Genomic DNA, 19338 nt, shown 5'->3' on the forward strand with positions numbered 1-19338 from the left:
AACAGATGGTGGCATATGTTCATGGTACCAAGATAAATGACTCAGACATCATTAATTCTCATGTTAAAAATATTTAACATGAGAATTAATGATGTCTGAGCTTTGACTTGTACCATTTCATTTGATTCTAAAAGATAGATAGTAGGATTCAGTAATGTGAACAAGTTTGCTTGATGTTATGCATGTGCGTTTTTGTTTATATTTCTTTTGAGTGGCTTTTTGAGGGAAGAGTATTTTGCATTAGCACAGTTTTTATTTAGTTTCTTCTTTTTTAGTTTTGTCTTTTCGTATGTAGAGTAGAATGTTCTTTCTTTTGTGAATGTAAGTTTTTCTTTTTTCTTTTTTCTTTTTTTTTTTTTTTTCTTTAAGATGTCAAAAGGAAAGCGATATTTATCTGAATCTGAGTACATAGCTTTATTGCAGGATCTGAGTTGTAGCGATGTCAACTGTCATGGGTTTTAGCAGTGAATTATCCATTTTTGATACGGATATTTTATCGTATTCAGAACTGCATCCTTTTGCCTTGACATCTCCATTCATAAATGACAACCTGGTCTTATACACTAAAAGATTTGCAGCCACATGCTTACATTGGTACACCGGTTATAAATTACAGTGCATTATATGGTGATTGTGATAAAGAAGATAATTTTTTCACATATTTTTCGGTGATGACTTAATAGGTTTAATTACCAAACAAACAAATAATTTTGCAGATTTTGACCTACAACAAGATCCAAACCTCAGTGGGTTGTTCTCGAGATTCTCCTGGTTCTTTTCATTTCAGTTCCATGTCACATGAAGGAATGAACTTTTTTTAGCATTGCATATGTTAATGGGTGTAATAAAAAAAATTAAAAATGTATTTAACTACAAATCACGTAAGTGCTACTCCATTTTTTAATAAAATGATGTCAACAGATAGATTTTTGAAGATATTGTGATATTTTTACTTTATACCAGACAGTAGTCCTAAAAAATAGGATAAACGGAAACTAATTGCTGAGCTATTTGTAAAAAAAAAAATTTAAATGTACATAAACCGAAAAGGAATCTGTCTGTTGATGAATCTTTGTTTTTGTAGAAAAGCAAGCTAGGTTTAAGACGGTATGTTCTGTTGAAACAATCCTGATATGGAATCAAAATATATAAACTAAGTGAATCCAATACAGGTATGTTTGGAAGTTTTTAATATATAAGGCAAAAAATACCAATTTTTCAGTGAGATATGGCCTATATGGTAAAAAGCCTTATAAGTGATCTTTTGAGAAAAGGATACAACTTACATCTGGATAGGTTTTTCACTTCACCATCATTTGCACTAGATTTATATGACATAAAAATGAATGTTTGTGGCACAATCAGGAAAACGAGGAAAAGTCTGCCAAAAAAATTTCCTATCAAAACGATGTAGAGATGATGTATAGTAAAAATACATATCTGGTTGCATTTAAAGGTAAAAAGAAAAGTATTGCTTTTAACTACAGTGCATGGATACCAAACAACAAGATTCTGGTATGCAAAATGGGAGAAAGTATTAAGAAACCAAGCTGTATATTTCAGTACAATAAAAAATTATTTTTTCGACTCTTCGACATTGCAATCTATAATGCTCATATTTATACAATGTAAAAAATGGGACAAAAGCACCATTACTTCACTTTTGATTAAAAGTAATCAAACAATTTACGGAGAAAACATCCTTTCAAGGAGAGAGTGTGAATTTTGGCATTAGCTACACTGATGCCATTTTGCCTTTATTTTACATCTCCAATTTTAAATGAGAAGAAGATCCATTGTTTGCTCTCAAGCTGCACAGAGGAAGCAAGCTTCAGGGAAAAACATCTTACTTTGAGATATTTTAGGAATTACTGTAACTACAATTATATTACCTTAGGAACTACTCGTACTTCATCATTTGAAAGAAAGAGGTACTGCTATGAAAAATTGCTGTAAAATATGTTAAGTTTGCTTTATTTGATACTCTGACCTATATACAATAGTCTTTTTGAAAGCAGCTATGTTTTTTAAAAAGTGCTGTATCTGAATGATTATGACTATATAATATGTATGCATATTATTTATTACTTTTCAAACTAATATTTTGTTATGGCTGAGTTCATGTCCTGTGGGATGTATATCATGTTAAAATAGGCTATATTGTATATTTTATTCCATTATTATTTGGATTAAAAGTACATAATTTATTTTATTTTTAACTGTAGAACGTTAGAAGTTGCTGGGTGCTCTCAGTTCACAGACAGTGGATTTCAGGCTCTAGCTAAAGTATGTGTGATTTTTTTATACCTGTAACCCTTCTTCAGATTTGTATAGTGTATGCATATAATTTTGGAATATAATGAGATATATATTAAAATTCTGTCATTAGCACTAAAAGAATGCTTTTTTGTGTGTTGAAATGTAGGCAGTTAATAATAATAATGGTGATGTATTCTGAAAAAAAAAAAAAAAAAAAAAAATGTGTATTTTATGTTGAAGGAAATGTAGAAAATCTTTTAAAATTATTTTGTGTGAATTCATACGTATTTAATAATTTTGTTTGGTCATTTTTTTTTTTTTTTTTTTTTTTTTTTTTTTTAGAAATAAGTCATAAATGTGAAGTGTCATTTGTTTATATAAGATAATCAAACTCACACTTTTTATATAATGTGCATTGTATATTTCTAGGCATTTCAGTTAATAAATAAGAAAAGTATTGTGATTTTCTGTTCATTAATTTCAGAAGTATAGTTAATATATGTTAATATATAATCAGAGTATATTTACTAAGTAAATATTTTTCATGATGATGTTGTAAGAAGTTGTAGTTTCAGTTCCTTGCTTGCTTGGCATGGTGGAATTAGTGATTGTAATTTATGAAACAATTTTTCGAAATCCTTTTTCCTAAGTATTTGCATTATGATAGAATAAAGATGCATATGTATGTATACTTTTGCTGGTCTGTCTGTTGTTTGATTAAGTTTTTTTATCTTTTCTGATAGAATTGCCATTTTTTGGAGAAAATGGATCTTGAAGAATGTGTCTTAGTAAGTAAATAAAAATATACAATTGAACTTTAACCATAGTTTACTTCCAAGCATTTAATATGTTATATAAATACAAATTGTTTCAATATTTTGATGTGCAAACTAACATTTTGAATGTTTTAGAAATCGAAAATAGAATATTTTAGAAAATTAGTAGTTTAAGGTATGAAATATGAAATGAGTAGTAATATCTGTAAATTTTCAGATAACAGACAACACATTATGTTACCTCGCAGCTGGCTGCCCCCGTTTACAGAAGCTTGTGAGTTTTAATTTGTGATATTTTTGTTATACTTAAAAATATTTTATATTTTGACGTTATATTTTAAAAAATTGGGCATGAAGCAGGATATATTAAATGAATTTCATTTTCTTCAACAAATGTCATAAATATTAAATCAAAAATATAAATATTAAATCTTTTTATGTTTTATCCCATATTTATTTGTATATTTCCTCCAGTATTTTACTAATCTTACCTCTTGAATATCGATCTTTTTATTATACAGGTAATTCTTGATTTAATGACACCAGATTTACAGGCCTCACTTTTATGATAGCCTTAAACTAAGATAAAAGTCCTTAAATTTAAGCATACTGCCAGTACGTGTAAGTACGCACATTGGTTTTGTACATGCAGTGCAACATAACCTCAAATCATTGTACTCACAAAATGTGCTATATTACCGCAACAAACAGATGGCATCATTTAGCATTTCATTAGCTCATTCATACATGCAGTAGTGATCCTTAAGCGGCTCTTGCAAGTCCTTTGTTAAATTCTTCTCCATTTAATGACTCCCCTTTTTTTTTTCCGCATGTGAAGTAAGACACGTCTCAGTGATAATAATATAAAAAAAAATTAAATAATAACAATGTACGTATTACAATAAAATCACACAAAAAATAACATTTATTTATTTATAATAATAAAATAACAAAATTTTTATATGTTACATGTACAAATTTTATAATTTTTGTACTAATGGAATTCTGTTATTTAGAAAATTACTAACACAATAGAACATTTATTTTCATTAGAAAAAATCATAAAATAGCTCAGCTGTTAGAAAAAATCATAAAATAGCTCAGCTGTATTTGAACTCGCTACGTACTGGTTCATGGAAAATTTACAAAAATAGAAAAATCATTAACAATAGGAAATCAAAAATATGATCAAAGGCAAACTAATAATTTAAAATTTTCTTGTTTCTCAGTTATACTTGGCTTAAATTAATCTTTCTTTGTGAGGGTTAATGTCTCTTCTGTAATGCTGTCTGCTTTGACAGCAAATAATGTATATCAGTTACTGGCATAAAGTGTGCTACATAAATAAATGTACTTATTATTTTATATAGTTTTTTCATATTATGTGATTATTTATAAAAGTTGTAAAAATATTTCCATATTTTCTTGTTCATTCACCTTTTTTCATTTTCTTTTCCTTCTGGGGGGAAGGGCAAAAAGTGAAATATTTAAATTTGATATTTTGTTTTATAAGATGAGCCCTTTGTTAAAAATTCCATAGCATACCTCTGCTTACATGTACAATAAAAGCTCGACTATCTAATTCCAGATACATAAAATTTCTGGATAGGAAATTCTAGAATGTCATTCAAATTGCATTTTGTCTATAGTAAATATAATTCATGGTAGAAAAGCCATGTAAATGAAGAAAGAAATGTCTAAAACTAAAATGATTAAAAAGAGTAATCCCATTTGTTATCAGCTCAAATAACAAAAGCTTACATCTACATTTTTATAAGATTTTGAAAAGAAAGTGCATTTTGCACCTAAAATCCGATATGCTTCATAGATCTTTAACATATGAGATTAAAACATCTTAAAATGCCTTTTATCCTGAAGATCCCAAAGATGCCACCAAACTTGGACCAGTCAGTCCAGTAGAAGCTTTTTTTGCCATTTTAAAGGAAAGAGATCATTCTTTATTTAATTAGAATCAAATTCAAGCTATGGATGTAGCATATAAATAGGAGCTGTATATTATAATTTTTCACACTGCATTGCCATTGTTTGTTCATTTTCAAATGTCAACATATCATGCTCATTAAAATATATTTTTCTTGATGTCGTCTTACTTTCATAATTATGAATAATATTTCATAATTATGGAAGTACTCCACTGCGTGCAGTTCTGTAGAAGGAAGATCCCAAATTTTAACCTTTTTCCAAAATGCGAGGGAAACGGATAAATAGCAGTTCATTTATTTTTGTTCTGTGCAAAAAAAAACTAAACTGGCTTATTGAGAATTAATCCTGTTTATAAAAAAGTAAGGTGAAGATTGTATGTTTTTGTTTTGATATTATGCTTATGCATTATTGGCGATAATCGCTTTATTTGGAGACTGTTTTTGGCTTTGTCAAGAATGGTCGATGGAAGAGCATATAAAATACCAAATTAAAGTGTCTCATTAGATTTTGTTTGTTTTCCCTTTTTTCAAGACTGTTAATTATTTCTAATTTCTAAATTGTTAAAACAGCATGCATTCATTTTTTTAGATGCTAAAGAATCTTCTATTTTTACAAATTAAAGTGAGATAAAAAATTTTTGAGTTTGTGGATGGATAATTAATCAAAATAGGTACAAGATTACTTTTTGTTATGCTAAAAACTATGTAAAACATCTAAAAATTGTTATTAATATGGCATTCAATGAATGCACCAATTGATTGGAATATGTGGTGGTAAAAGAGATGAAAACAGTTTAATTTCTGTTGAAACATTTATGTCAAGGGCACTGCCTTGAAATTCCACCCTGTGCCGTGTCCTTGGCTTTCTTTTTTATCTCATCTCAAGAGTACCTATGGACAGAATGTGAGCCCTTATCATTTTTTCTTAAACCTCGCATGCATAAAGAGACATCTCCAAACAAGTATCTTTGCAAGTCTATGGTGCCTGCGACAGTCCATCTACACAGGGAAACATATCTCTAGCATATCAGATATGTGTCTGCAGCACCTGCACCATAGTTGGGATTATTGCATGTGACAGGATACATTGTCGGCAGCAACATACTTGGCGACAGCTAATGAAATTGCAAATGGAAATCAGGCATCCAAAAATAATGGTAATTTCTTTCAGCATGTATCTTACTGAATAACATGATAATCATTTGGAGTTTTTTGTTATTATTCTAACAAATTTAATTAATTTATGATGCAATATTTCTTTCAAATCATCATGTCTGACTGATTTCTGTACAAGAATAATAGTTTTTTTTTTTTCTTTTGTTAGTTACAGAGTGATTTTTTTTTTATCTCATTATCATGAATTAAATGTGCTAGACTGTTTTGAGGTGATTACTATATTTTTATGTTTCCAGAAATCAAACAAACTAGAAAATCTTAAATTATTATTGGTTTGCCCGGTTTGATTATATTTTTGATTTCCTATTGTTAATAATTTTTCTATTTTTGAGTTATGTCTTGATGCATTTACGAAAGTGTTTAAATTTTCCATGAACCAGCAAATACAGCTGAGATATTTTATGATTTTTTCCACTAAAAATAAAAGTTTTATTGTTTTAGTAATTATCTAACAGATTTCCATTAGTATAAAAATTAAACATATAATAATTTTATGTTATTTTATTATTATTATAAATAAAATGTTATTTTTTGTGTGATTTTATATCAGTTAATTATTTACATAATAATTGGATACTAATCATACAAAAATAGTTATTAGATTTTTATGTAATATTGACACAAGACAGTGGCTTAGCTGATAGCTCAATGCGATGCAGGTGTTTTGGAACATACAGTTCAGCAGACGCTGTTGAATATGGGACTGTGCAGCAGAATCCCCACTTGTGGGCCTCTGTTGACCAAGTGTCATTGTCAACTACGTCTACAGTAGGCCTAGGAACATTGAGACTGGACTGTGGTTAAGTGGAAGACCACTGTGTGGTTGGATGAATCAGATTTTTCATTTATCATGTCGATGGTCGTGTCGGGGTATGCAGTCTACCATGCGAACAGTTGCTCGCCTTCCGTACAACAGGTCATACACAGGCTGGTGGTGGTATTAGCTTTTGGAGACATTCCTCATGGGCAGCTCTAAGACCCTTAGTTGTGGTAGAAAAAAACCATGAGGGCTGTGGACTATATGAATAAAATTGCACCCTTGTAGAGACATTAGGCTCTTTCGAAGCAGAAGACATAAAAAATGAGCAGTGCCCTTGCCAGGACTCGAACCTCGGCCCTCTCAAATACGCTCAAAGTGTGCTGGCCATTACACCATGAAGGCAGGAGAAATACCTTATATACTTCCCCTTTAAAGGACGACTGGGAATTAGGAGTCCCATTTGCCAAATCCTGGTAGTGGAGAATCATTATCCACCACCTTTTTTAGTTTGGATGCCACTGTAGAGACATTAGGTTATTTCAAAGCAGGAGACATGCAAAAGGAGCAATGCCCTCACCAGGACTCGAACCTCAGACATCTTGAATATGCGCCGAGTGGTCTGGCCAGTACACCACGAAGGCATGCTAAGGACGCGAGAGGAATACCTTATATCCTTACATGGTGTCTGTCTTCCCAACTGGAAATGGAATCTTCCAGTAGGAACAGGTGTTACAAGGTTTGAATTGTGTTGGAGTGGTTCAATGAACATAAGGATGAATTCCAATTAATGTCCTGGCCATCTAAGTCTCTAGATCATACCACAATAGAGCATATTTGGGATGTCGTGAAATGGCAGCTCAGAGCTCAAATGCAACCATGTCGGAATATCTTGACTTTGCATGAGTGCTGCTTAGACATCTGGTACAATCTGTCTTCAGTCATCTGCCAAGAACTAGTGGCATCCATGCCAAGGCAAGTTGCAAATGTTTTGCAGGCCAAAGGTCCAGAACACATTACAGTACAAAGTCTTTAATCCGGACTCGTTGGGACTTCGATTCCAGATTAGAGGTTTTTCCGGATTATAGATCATCAATTTAAATCTGGTAAGATGGCAAGCAGAAATTATAAAATTAAAAATATGAAACCATAATTAATGAAATAAAGAGCAATTATGATCTAAAGGGTATCAAAATTTACCTCCCCCAAAAAAGCTTAATATTTATTTGTTTACTTTATTAAACATTTCTTTCAATGTAATGTTTCTTCAATGTAAGTTGCTTCATTTTATCTGCTAATACTTTCTCTTTGATTCTATAGACAGACATAATTTCTTGTTCAGTTACAAAGTTCCGCTGCTCAAGCCCTGTAATTGCTGTGTCAAGAATACCGACTAACTTGTCAATCAAAATTTTTTCGTTTTCACTAACCTCTCTGTCACTTTCTTCATGCCTTTATCCATTTTTTGCAGCAATTCCACTTTTTGTTTGATTGACATTGAAACATGCTTTCACTTTGTAGATCCTTTGGCAGCTCCAGAATTTTAAACTCTTTTTGATGTAATCGAAAGTTCAAGCTTACTTTTTATAAAATTGCTCTAACAGTCTGCAAAAAAAATAATAAGCCGGATCCAATTAGAAGATTAAGGAACAATGCAATATGCAACATTAACTGAAATAGATAATTAGATAATTTTAGCCTAGCTTATACTGTCCGTTATACGTTAAATGCGCATATGTAAACGTATTATGCACATGCGCAATTGCTACGCATGCGCAAAAAGTTTATAGCTTTGAGGTCCGGATTATAGATCATTCCGGATAATGGACGTCCGGATTAAAGACTTTGTACTGTATTGAGTAGGTGGTCATAATGTTTTGGTTCTTCAGTATATATATATATATAGAGAGAGAGAGAGAGAGAGAGACAGAGACTAAAAAATAATAAATCCTGAACCAACTTAACAAAGACATGAAAGAAATTAAATTTAAAATTATTGCTGTTTTGAAATTTTTCAATAAAAAATTTATGTCTGTTATGAGATTGATGTAGGTCTCCTACTGGATACAAATCACATCATCTGCTGTGACTACTATGGCTTAGTAGTGCATTAGAACTTTGACACAAAATCTCTCTGTGCAGACGAAATGCTATCAGGAGACATGTCTGCTAAGGAAACTTGTTCAGAGAGATGTTTTCTCATATAGACGAGCCTTTAGGGTGTATCCTGAAGAAATGCATTTAAATTTGACATCTTTCTGCACTTAATAATAATTATGGAAAAATGTATGTTATAAACTTAATGATGGTTTATAACATACATTTTTCCATTTTTGATTTAAGTAAAATACACATTATAATATTCTTTGTCTTCCATGAGGCCAACATTCATCTCTCCCAAAAGAAACAATAAAGCTTTCACCTGATCCATCCCTTTTTTTTAACCCCTTGCATCCTACGTATTGACTAGTGGATACATGTTATGCAAACTGCTCTTAGATCCATATTACTGCATGGGAATTAAAATGCATACTTATTCTGCAGGCTGGGTTATAATAATTCGTAGATTACGAATTTCCATTGCTCAAAATGTTTGTGGGTACAAAAGAATTTTTGACTTGCATTACATGAATAATTCGTTTGATTATTTATGTTATAACCGACCCAACATCTATATTGCTTTCTTTTTTAACCTTCCAAGACCACAGTTTTCAGGTGTATTTTTAATAGAACCGAAGATCAGAAGAGGGAGAAATCTCTGAAGGCAGCTCCATCTGCAATCCAAGGGGTTAAATGTTATAAAGCCTGTTACAATAGTGACTACTGCGTTAACATACTAGCAAAAGTAGTAATCCTAGTCCCATATGTTTCTATGCTGTAGGAACCCCTCTACCTTTCTTTCTGTGAGATGTCTTCTATTCCAAGGATGAATTTTTGAATGATATGATGGATATAACTGGGGATCTAAGCAGGGTCTTCTGAAAAGAGCCATATTTTTATTTACATTTTAGAAGCTATCAGTCTTAGGCATGCTTTATGGTGACTTTACAAGTGTATCATTTGCTTAATTTTTTCGAAAAGAATGTTTAAAAAAAAATCTAAAATTCTAGAATTTTTCAGTTACTTGAACTTTTTGGTTAGCTGAATGCTGGATAGTCAAGATTTTACTGAATAAAGATGTTCGATGTTTTGCATTCACGAATGCCATTATAACTTTGCAAAGCATTATTTTTTTCTAAATTCTGTATATCAGACATTATTCAATACAGGTTATTTCTGTAATAAAATAATTGGCATTTTATGCTATTTATTATCATAAAAGTATTTGCATGTTTCTCTTATATATATTTGTTTCTTAAATATTATAGATAATTAAGTATTTTTAGTTAAAATAACACATTTTCCTTTATAAATTTCTAGTCTCTTTCCCACTGTGAATTAATTACAGATGAAGGTCTTCGCCATCTTGGCACTAGTGCATGTTCTTCTGAGCATTTATCTGTTCTTGAACTAGATAATTGTCCTCTAATCACAGATCAGTCACTTGATCATCTTATCACTTGTCATAGTCTTCGAAGGATTGAGCTTTATGACTGCCAGCTGATTACACGTGCTGGGATTCGAAAGCTGAGGGTAAGTATTTTTCCAAATAATAATCTTAAACCCTGTATGTTCCTCATAGAGACCATAAATGGTGTATTATATTATGTCCTTTGAGTTTTAAATGAATGTCAGTAATCTGATTTTTTCATATGTGATATTTTTTTTTCCCCTTTTTTATAGTTCACATCTTGTTTATGTCAAAAATGTTTGTGTCACATCTTGTTATGTCATTTAGTTTAGCCAAAAATATAAAAAAAATAAAGCTTAATTTTAGAGCAATTTTGAAAGAAGGCTTTAATATCAAAGTACTAATAAGTCTCTGCCTCTTTTTATCAAAAATTGGACATTTATTTTGAAAGAATGATACATTATATTTTATTCAAAGTGTTGGCCATCGCTAGCCACACTTTTTCCCATCTTTCTGGCAGTATGCACATTGAAAGACACCTCATCTTTCAAGGCAGTCCACAAATCAATCCAATTTTTGGTATCTTATGATGTAAAAGCACTGCTGAGACAGGCCATGCGTCACATATCGAAACAAATAGTAATCAGAAGGAGGAATGTCTGGTGATCACAGTGGGAGGGGTGGACTTCTTATCTGAGTGTTTCCATGTAGGTTTTGAGAGGCACCGCAGCATGTGTTATCACAGCAAAAGAATAATTTCGTCATGTCTCAAGTAGGAGTAGGTGGATTTTCTTTGAATGCTTGGTTCAGTCTCATCAATTGTATTCAGTAGAGAATCTCAATAATGTTTTTGTACGGTGTGAGCAACTCATGATATATGACATGTAGTTGATCCCACTATATATACAACATGATTGTTTTTCCATGAATATTCAGCTTGGCTGTCGATGTTGAAGCATGGCCAGGTGGTCCACATGATTTCTTCTTTGGGTTATCATAGTGAATCCATTTTTTATCACCAGTGACTATACAATGTAAAAAACCTTTTCGTTTATGCCTGACAAGTAGCATTTCCCAAATAAAAAATCAGCATTCAATGTTTTTCAGCTTCAGTTCATGTGGAACCCAATTTCCTTCCTTTTGAATCATTCCCAATGATTTTAAACAATGTGAAATTATTTGTTGAGTCATTTCTATTGCAAGTGCTCATTCTACTTGCATTTGGCATGAATCTTCATAATAATGTTTCCAATTCTATGTTTTTGTACACTTATCATTCCACTATGTTCTTTGTCTTTAACATCATATTTACAGTTGTTAAACTTTTGAAACCACTCTCGACAACTTCTCTCACTTAAACAGCCTCACCAGATATTTCTACAAGTAGTCAATGTGCCTCAGCTGCAGATTTCTTGAAATTAAAGAAGTAAACCAAAAGTTCCCTTAAATTATGCTTATTTGGCTCAAATGCATGAGCCAACCATATAATATGATGTTTTACATGAGACAGTTTTAACCATAACTTATTGGTGATGCCATTTTTTGTCAAACGGCAAACACTTATTTGTACTTCTAATAATTTAGAAATTAATAGTGTGTCTTTGTTTGCTAACATAGTGTTAACATATTTTAGTTGCTGATTAACTGAAAATCTTGTATTTATTAAAACATAAGATGTCTATTTAACCTTCTGGAGCACCATGGGTTTTGGGATCCATCACGCAGACCTGTATATAAACAGCCTTTGTATATTTACTTATTTTGGTCTCTTTCATAAACTTACATTTATTAAGGTGACATTTATATTACTAAAGAAAGTAAGAAAACAAAATATCTTAAGATTATCTTAAGGTGAGATAACTTTCTCGCAAAGTAGGTTTAGGTTTGCCACATTTGGCGAGAAATCGTCCATTTGGCGACAAAATTCGTGATATACCATGGACGGTTGGAGAACCTTCTGCAACTAATTCTCACTGGTTTAGCCCAGAATGTTCTCGAATGCAAGCCGAAAGCTATATAAATCCTGCTGGCCCGCAATCAGTGAGAGTGTGAGTTAGTATCGAGTTGGGGTCTCGTCTAGCGAGTCAATCCCTGCAGAGTCGATCGAGTTGACAGCCGGGCAGCGAGTGCCAAGTGGGTTGTCGAGTGCACTGAAAGAGTCTCCTAGTGTATCGCGCTTAGTGCATCGTCGAGAGAGCCTGTTGAACTCTGGGAACAACTAAACCGAAGAGTCGGGAGCTGTGCTCTGTTGTGTCGTCGAGTGCATCACGAGTTGTAGCATGGAGAATCTCGAGATTACGTGGAGTTCCGAGAACGACCAAGCAGAGTCGGGAGCTGTACTCTGGTGCTTTGTGGGGAAGCTGTCTCCACCATTATAGCCTGATGGTGTAAAGGCTGTGTCGCTGATTGTGTCAGCATGTTTATAGTAGATCTTTGACGACTGTAAAAAGTGACTTTGGAGCTGTCCTGATTAATATTGGTTAAATAAAGTGTTAATTCAGAAGTGAAACAACAAATATCAGCATTATATTTTCAAACTTCCACAGGACTAGTTTTGATGGTTTTATCGGACCACGATCCTCAGCTGCAAAAGTGCAAATGAACGAGATAGGATATAATGATTAGATAAGCTAAGAAAGCCTGGGTAGAAGATAAGCTAGTGGCGCCATCTGTTGATGAAACCAGAACTAAAACATAATTTCTTTAAAGGCCGTAGGCAAAGATGGATTGGAATTAGGATCGTTAACTAGAACAGAAAGATTTTTTTGAATGTGAAATGCCTCTAGAAAATCCAATTCTCCAATGGAAGATGTTTTCTGAATAATTTTGGTCACAGAAAAATTGAAAGTGTGATTTTTGGACCAACAATGTTGGGCAACAGAAGACTTCTGTGTTTTCGTTTTTCTAACATATGCCTCATGTTCCTGGACACAAAATTTTAAGCCTCTCTTAGTTGGGCCAATGTAAATTAAACCACACTGGCAAGGAATCCTGTAAATACCCCAGGAATTCATATCTGGAATGGGGTCCTTGACTATGGAACTCGGAATTTTATTGATGGGAGAATAAACGACCTGAAAGTTAAATTTCTGAAAAATATGTGCAACTTTATAGCTAATTGATGAAAAGAAGGGAATGACAACAGAATTTTTATAATCTCCTAAAACAAGAGTGTGCCTTTTAGTGTGTTAAGATGAGAATTTTTTAACTGCTTGATTAATAATGTTGGGTGAAAAGCCCCTGTCAATAGCTATTGCTTTTAAATAATTTAGTTCTTCATCAAGGGATAGTTTAGCTATTGCTTTTAAATAATTTAGTTCTTCATCAAGGGATAGTTTGGAGGAGCAAATTTGAAGAGCATGGAAAACATAGGAATAAAGTGAAGCTAACTTTTATTTAATCGGATGATATGATTTTAAAGTGTGGTGGAAGGCAAACCGATGAAGGTTTACAGTAAACCGTAGTACTGAAGTTGGATGTGTTACGTGTGACCAGAATGTCAAGAAACGGAAGATACTCGGATGCTCTGCACATCTTGCTTAAGATATACTTACAACTTTGAATTTTATTGTAGTAAAAGAGATCAGATACCAAGGTCAAGAAAGGGTTTCAGATATGACGTAGTTATGCACTTAACATTTTAAAGAAAGGCCATGAAATCTATTTTGACAGATTTTTCACCAGCGTAGACTTGATGTCTGAGTTATACAAATCTGGACAATGATCATGTTGAACTGTGATGACATATCGGAAAAACATGCCTGAGAACATCAAGCAAATGAAGCTTGGAAATCAATACGACAGCGTAGTTATGCAATCCGAAAGCCTGCCGAATTTACTTTCATCATCCTAGCTTGATAAATAATTGATACATATTATTTCCACAAACTGTAAAAATTAACCATGTTTTACTACAAGAAGAAAAGGCTCTGAAAAACACAGTACCATGCTCACTCCCATTTGTCAAGTATAAAAAAAAAAAAAAAAAAAAAAAAATGAGGGAGGTATAGATGTAGCAGAATACGTCAAAAGTATACCAAAATATGTACAATGGGGGATGTACATATTTTGGTTCCTTTTTGACACAGCAGTGAATTATTTGCCTTTATAGTTCATAGAGTCACTAATTATCCAATCCTAAAGTGACCAAAGCAGCTATACGATTTCAAATTAGAATTGACTGAAGAATTTGCATCGCAAAATTCGTTTCAAAAACGAACAGCGGGCATATTTTTGCCTGGTGCATTTCATGATCACAAACATCGAAAAATTAATGATCGTAAACATACTTGTGTTCGATGTAAAGAATTTGGAAGAAAGACAAACTCAGAGAGATATATTGGTGGGGGGGGATTTTTGGGAGTGTGATATATGTAGAATGTGCTTGTGCAAATCATGCTTTTAGGTTTCGAATTTCAGTTATTAAAATGCAAAAGCAAAGTACTTTTCAGGACCATACAATTTCAGGTAGAGTTCTGTTATCAGGACTGGATTCAGAAATTGTATGGATGGATGGATGTGTGTGTTCATGTATGCATGTATAATCATGTAGTATGTGTGTATATACATACTTACTTGTGTATGTATGCATATACAAACACACATGCATACACTCGTATATTTCTGATCCAGTTCCGATTACAGAATAGTACCCAGTTTCAAAAAGGTGAAAATGTTATTGCATCATCATGAAAATGTGTATAAATGTGCGGTGAACAGCAATATGTATATAAACATAGACACATTTCTATATCATACAGTGGATGGACAAAAATATGGAAACACCTTGTGAAATGCATGTTTGAAAAGAAAGATTGATTTTAATGAAATATGTAGGTGGTGCTGGCGTTTTTGACTACTGACGCCACCTATACAACTTCGTAAATGTGCTAAACAGTTCAGTTGTTGTCGGAGTACCGTTATGTGAGGTTGTCATTGCATTATGTCAGAGTTAACAGACTTCGAACGTGGGCAAATTGTTGGAGCATGTATGGTAGGTGCTTCCGTAAGCAAGGTAGCCGGGGTGTTTAGTGTTTCAAGAGGTACTGTATCGAAGATTTATTCCGCATATTTGAAAAGCGGAAAAACATCATCTGCTAAATCACAGCGTGGACGAAAGTGTGTCCTGAGTGATCATGACAGACGATCATTAAGGGAAATTGTGATGAAAAATAAGAAGACCACAGCTGCAAAAGTTACTGCTGAAATGAATGTTGTGTTACCGAACCCTGTGAGTACCAAAATAATTAGAAGGGAACTTTATAAACAGGGAATTGCTGGCCGTGCTGCAATTGAGCCACTCATCAGTGATGCTAATGCCCGTAACAGGAAAAGGTGGTGTTTAAGTCATAAAGCCTGGACTATAGAACAGTGGAAGCAAGTAATATGGTCTGATGAGTCTTCTTTCACATTGTTCCCCACTTCTCGCCGAGTTTACGTCTGGAGAACGCCATCTCAAGCCTATAATACAGACTGCTTGTTGCCAAGAGTGAAACATGGCGGAGGTTCTGTTATGGTTTGGGCAGCCGTATCATGGTTCTCTGCTAGCCCCATGATAACTGGGTCAGGGCACATGACTGCCAAGACTTATGTGAACATTTTGGCCGATCAAGTTCATCCCATGGTACAAACTTTGTTCCCCGATGGTGATGGTGTCTTCTAAGACGACAAAGCCCCTGTTCACACAGCTCACATTGTCCAGGACTGGTTTTCTGAGCACGAGGATGAGTTGTCCCATCTCCCCTGGCCACCACAGTCACCAGACCTGAATATTATTGAACCTTTGTGGTCTACATTGGAACGGAAAGTGCGTTCTCGTTATCCACCGCCAACATCGTTATCTGAACTTGCCACCATTTTGTAGGAAAAATGGTATAATATTCCCTTGGCAAACATACAGGAACTGTAATTATCCATTCCGAGAAGACTGCAAGCTGTTTTGGATGCCAACGGGTTTTCTACACCATATTAAGCAAAGAAACATGTTTTTTTAAAGGTGTTTCCATATTTTTGTCCAACCCCTGTATATTTACCTATAAATTTATGTGAGTGTTAATATGCACATTTACCTATAATGTATGCAAAAATAATAATAAACATAAATGAAATAAATGAAAAAAATGACATTTATAAACATGTTTCAAAACTCGTACAATAAATAAAATCATAAAAAAAAAGACTATAAACTAAGTTTATTCCTTACAAAGATCAAAACTTATCCACAAAACAAAGACCCTCGTTATTTTTGGAAAAGAAAAAACAAAGTCAAATAAAATAAAATGAAAAAATAACGCATCACTTTAAAACTGAAACTGAAAAATAGCAATTTAACTGAAAAATAGCAATTTGGAAGAGAAAGCAAGTACATGAAGTGAAATCTTAATGCTCTAAGAAAAGAAAAAGAAAAAAAAAAAAAAAAATTCTTGTAAGAATGAAATTTATAAAAAGATAATTATTTATTTATATTATGTTTATCATGGGGTGTTAGGGTAGCCTATTGTACATGGCAAAGTACAAGAGGTATCTGCTTGAAGATTGGCGAAGGTATTGCTGTGATTTTTCCAATGGAAATTGGCTTATATTTACATTACACGTCATAGTAATAATATATTTATTTTGCTTAGCCTGGTCCATTTTTATGTCCTTTATAAAAACCCAGAAATATTTCGGTACTTAACAGAATTATGATAAAATATCTACTCTTTAAACCAGAGCTATTTTATCATAAATTTTAAAACAGCAATAAAACTGCTGTTTAAAAATTTAAGGATTGTATTTATTTTTAATGAATTTATTCCTTTGTATAAAAATAACGGAAGTAAACAAAATCTTAGTCGTGGTCATAACAAAGCCAGAGAGGCTTGTTGGTCTGACCTGCAGAATAGGTTTATAAAGAACAGAGTGAAAGGTTAATGGAATCTTTGTTAGAAAGTAGAAAGGATGTCATTCAAAATCTTCACACCTATTTCTGTGTTAATGGACGGGGAGAGGAAGGAATTGCTATGAAACTGGAAAAGTATTTCAGGCAGTTCGGTATGTTAAGAATACAGGTTAGCTAAGGGTTTGGGTTGAAGAGTTAAATATCAGTCATAATATATAAAGAAATTTATATAAAACAATTACTATTATCCCTGTAGAGGTGTATGGATTGAGATGTTCAACAAATAGAAACTAATTGATAGTGCTTGCGTATTTAATTCTGTAGCTTTATTTTTGTTATTTGATTTTTATCTATCTTGTGTATAGTCTGTCTATGGTAAGAACAGTTCTCGCCAGTTTGTCTGCGGCTGTCTGTTGCCGTAGAAACGAACCCTGACCCATTTTTCGTAGGGGTGTCTTGAAGATTTACTTTTACAGTTTGCCACCTTGGCACATTTAAAGATGATTTGGTGATATTTACATTTTGTTTTAGTTTCAAGTAAAATGCTTGCTCGTTATCTGTGCTCCCAAAACCGTATCATGCTGCCAACATTTCTTAAAAGATAAATTGCTGTCAATCCATGTTTCATCGATGTAGACCATGTGGCATCCACTTGCTCTGAGTTTCCTCATTTTGCATAAATAATTGTTTCTCCAAAATACAATGTGAATTTTTCTTTTGTTAACGCATTTCTTCCAGCGAAAATTCATTGAACGCAAAACTTTTTTTTGCCACGGGAAGTCCATTTTTTGCCTCAAGACAGGCAGTAATTTCCGCACAGATGGCACTTTCTTTTCTTTGATGTAAAAGTCTTGTATTGTCTGCCATATAACGCATTTGTCAAAATCATCAATTTTGCACTTATGATTAGCAAGGCTTTTACGTTTCTTTCCAAGCGTATTTAGAAGTTTATTTTCACTAATTGTTGATACTTCGCGTTTAATTTTTTTAATTGTATACTCTGATACTCCAGTAGCTTGCGATGTTCTCTTCAAAACTTGAGGAAGAAAAACTACTAAAGAGTTCGCCGAAGCTTCGGAAGTGCTTGCTAGTAGCTGGATAGTGCTCGCTAGTAGCAGCTTATGCATGCAGTATAAGCTTTAACTTTTTATTTCATATTTTTCATTATTTTATGGTCACAAATTGAAAGTTAATATTTTTTATGAAAAATCTATAGTATAAATAGAAATCTAATTTAAATATAAAATGACTCTTCTTGTGGGTAAGGAGAAATTCATGATAAATGTCATGTCATTGAAAGCTATGCTGGTTTTCAAATAAAATTGTGACATGGGTAGGTGTATATTCCGTAGTTGCTTGTTATTTAAAATATTTCAGAATATTTTATCATTTCACTGAAATATAATTTCAGTTGTGATAGGTTTGCAAATTATCATCCATTTAATATAGTACAAAGTCCAAAATCCGGACCGGTTGGGACCTCGGCGATTCCGCATTTTGGGATTTTTCCTGATAATAATCATCAATTTAAATCCGGTAAAATAGCATGCAGAAATTATATAATTAAAAATATAAAATCATAATTTATGAAATAAAGAACAATTATGCTATAAAGGGTATCAAAAAAAAAAAAAAAAAAAAACTTAATATTTATTTGTTTATTTTATTAAACATTTCTTTCAATATAAGTTGTTTAAGATGCTTCCACGAAAAATTCAAAAAGTTCCCTTTTCTTTTTTGTGTCATATACAGCGGACATTCCAATGCCATACACCTCACATAATTTTGAGGCAGATATGCCTTTATCCATTTTTTGCAGAAATTCCACTTTTTGCTTAATGGACATCGAAACAAATAAAAAACAACATGGTAGATCCTATGGCAACTCTAGAATTGGAAATTCTTTTCGACATAACCGAAAGTTCAAGCTTAGTTTTTACAAAATTGCCATAATAATAACAATCTGCAAAAAAATAATAAGCTGGATCAAATTAGAAGATTAGGGAGCAGCGTAGTCTGCTACATTAATTGAAATG

At 32.8% G+C, this 19338-nt stretch overlaps 1 protein-coding gene across 1 annotated transcript in view; it reads left to right on the forward strand.

Annotated features, from left to right (window-relative positions):
- Window positions 1-19338, forward strand: part of LOC118197686 (F-box/LRR-repeat protein 2) — a 114285-nt gene that overhangs the window by 81458 nt on the left and 13489 nt on the right. Inside the window, exons 12-15 of the mRNA XM_035369226.2 lie at window positions 2226-2286; window positions 3003-3047; window positions 3253-3309; window positions 10332-10544. Coding sequence (XP_035225117.1) covers window positions 2226-2286; window positions 3003-3047; window positions 3253-3309; window positions 10332-10544 — 376 coding nt within the window. The remainder of the gene's footprint in view (window positions 1-2225; window positions 2287-3002; window positions 3048-3252; window positions 3310-10331; window positions 10545-19338) is intronic.

The sequence above is a fragment of the Stegodyphus dumicola genome, chromosome 2, assembly GCF_044657685.1.
Source record: "Stegodyphus dumicola isolate Sdum_Otavi_A_Nest chromosome 2, ASM4465768v1".
Lineage (NCBI taxonomy): Eukaryota > Metazoa > Arthropoda > Arachnida > Araneae > Eresidae > Stegodyphus > Stegodyphus dumicola.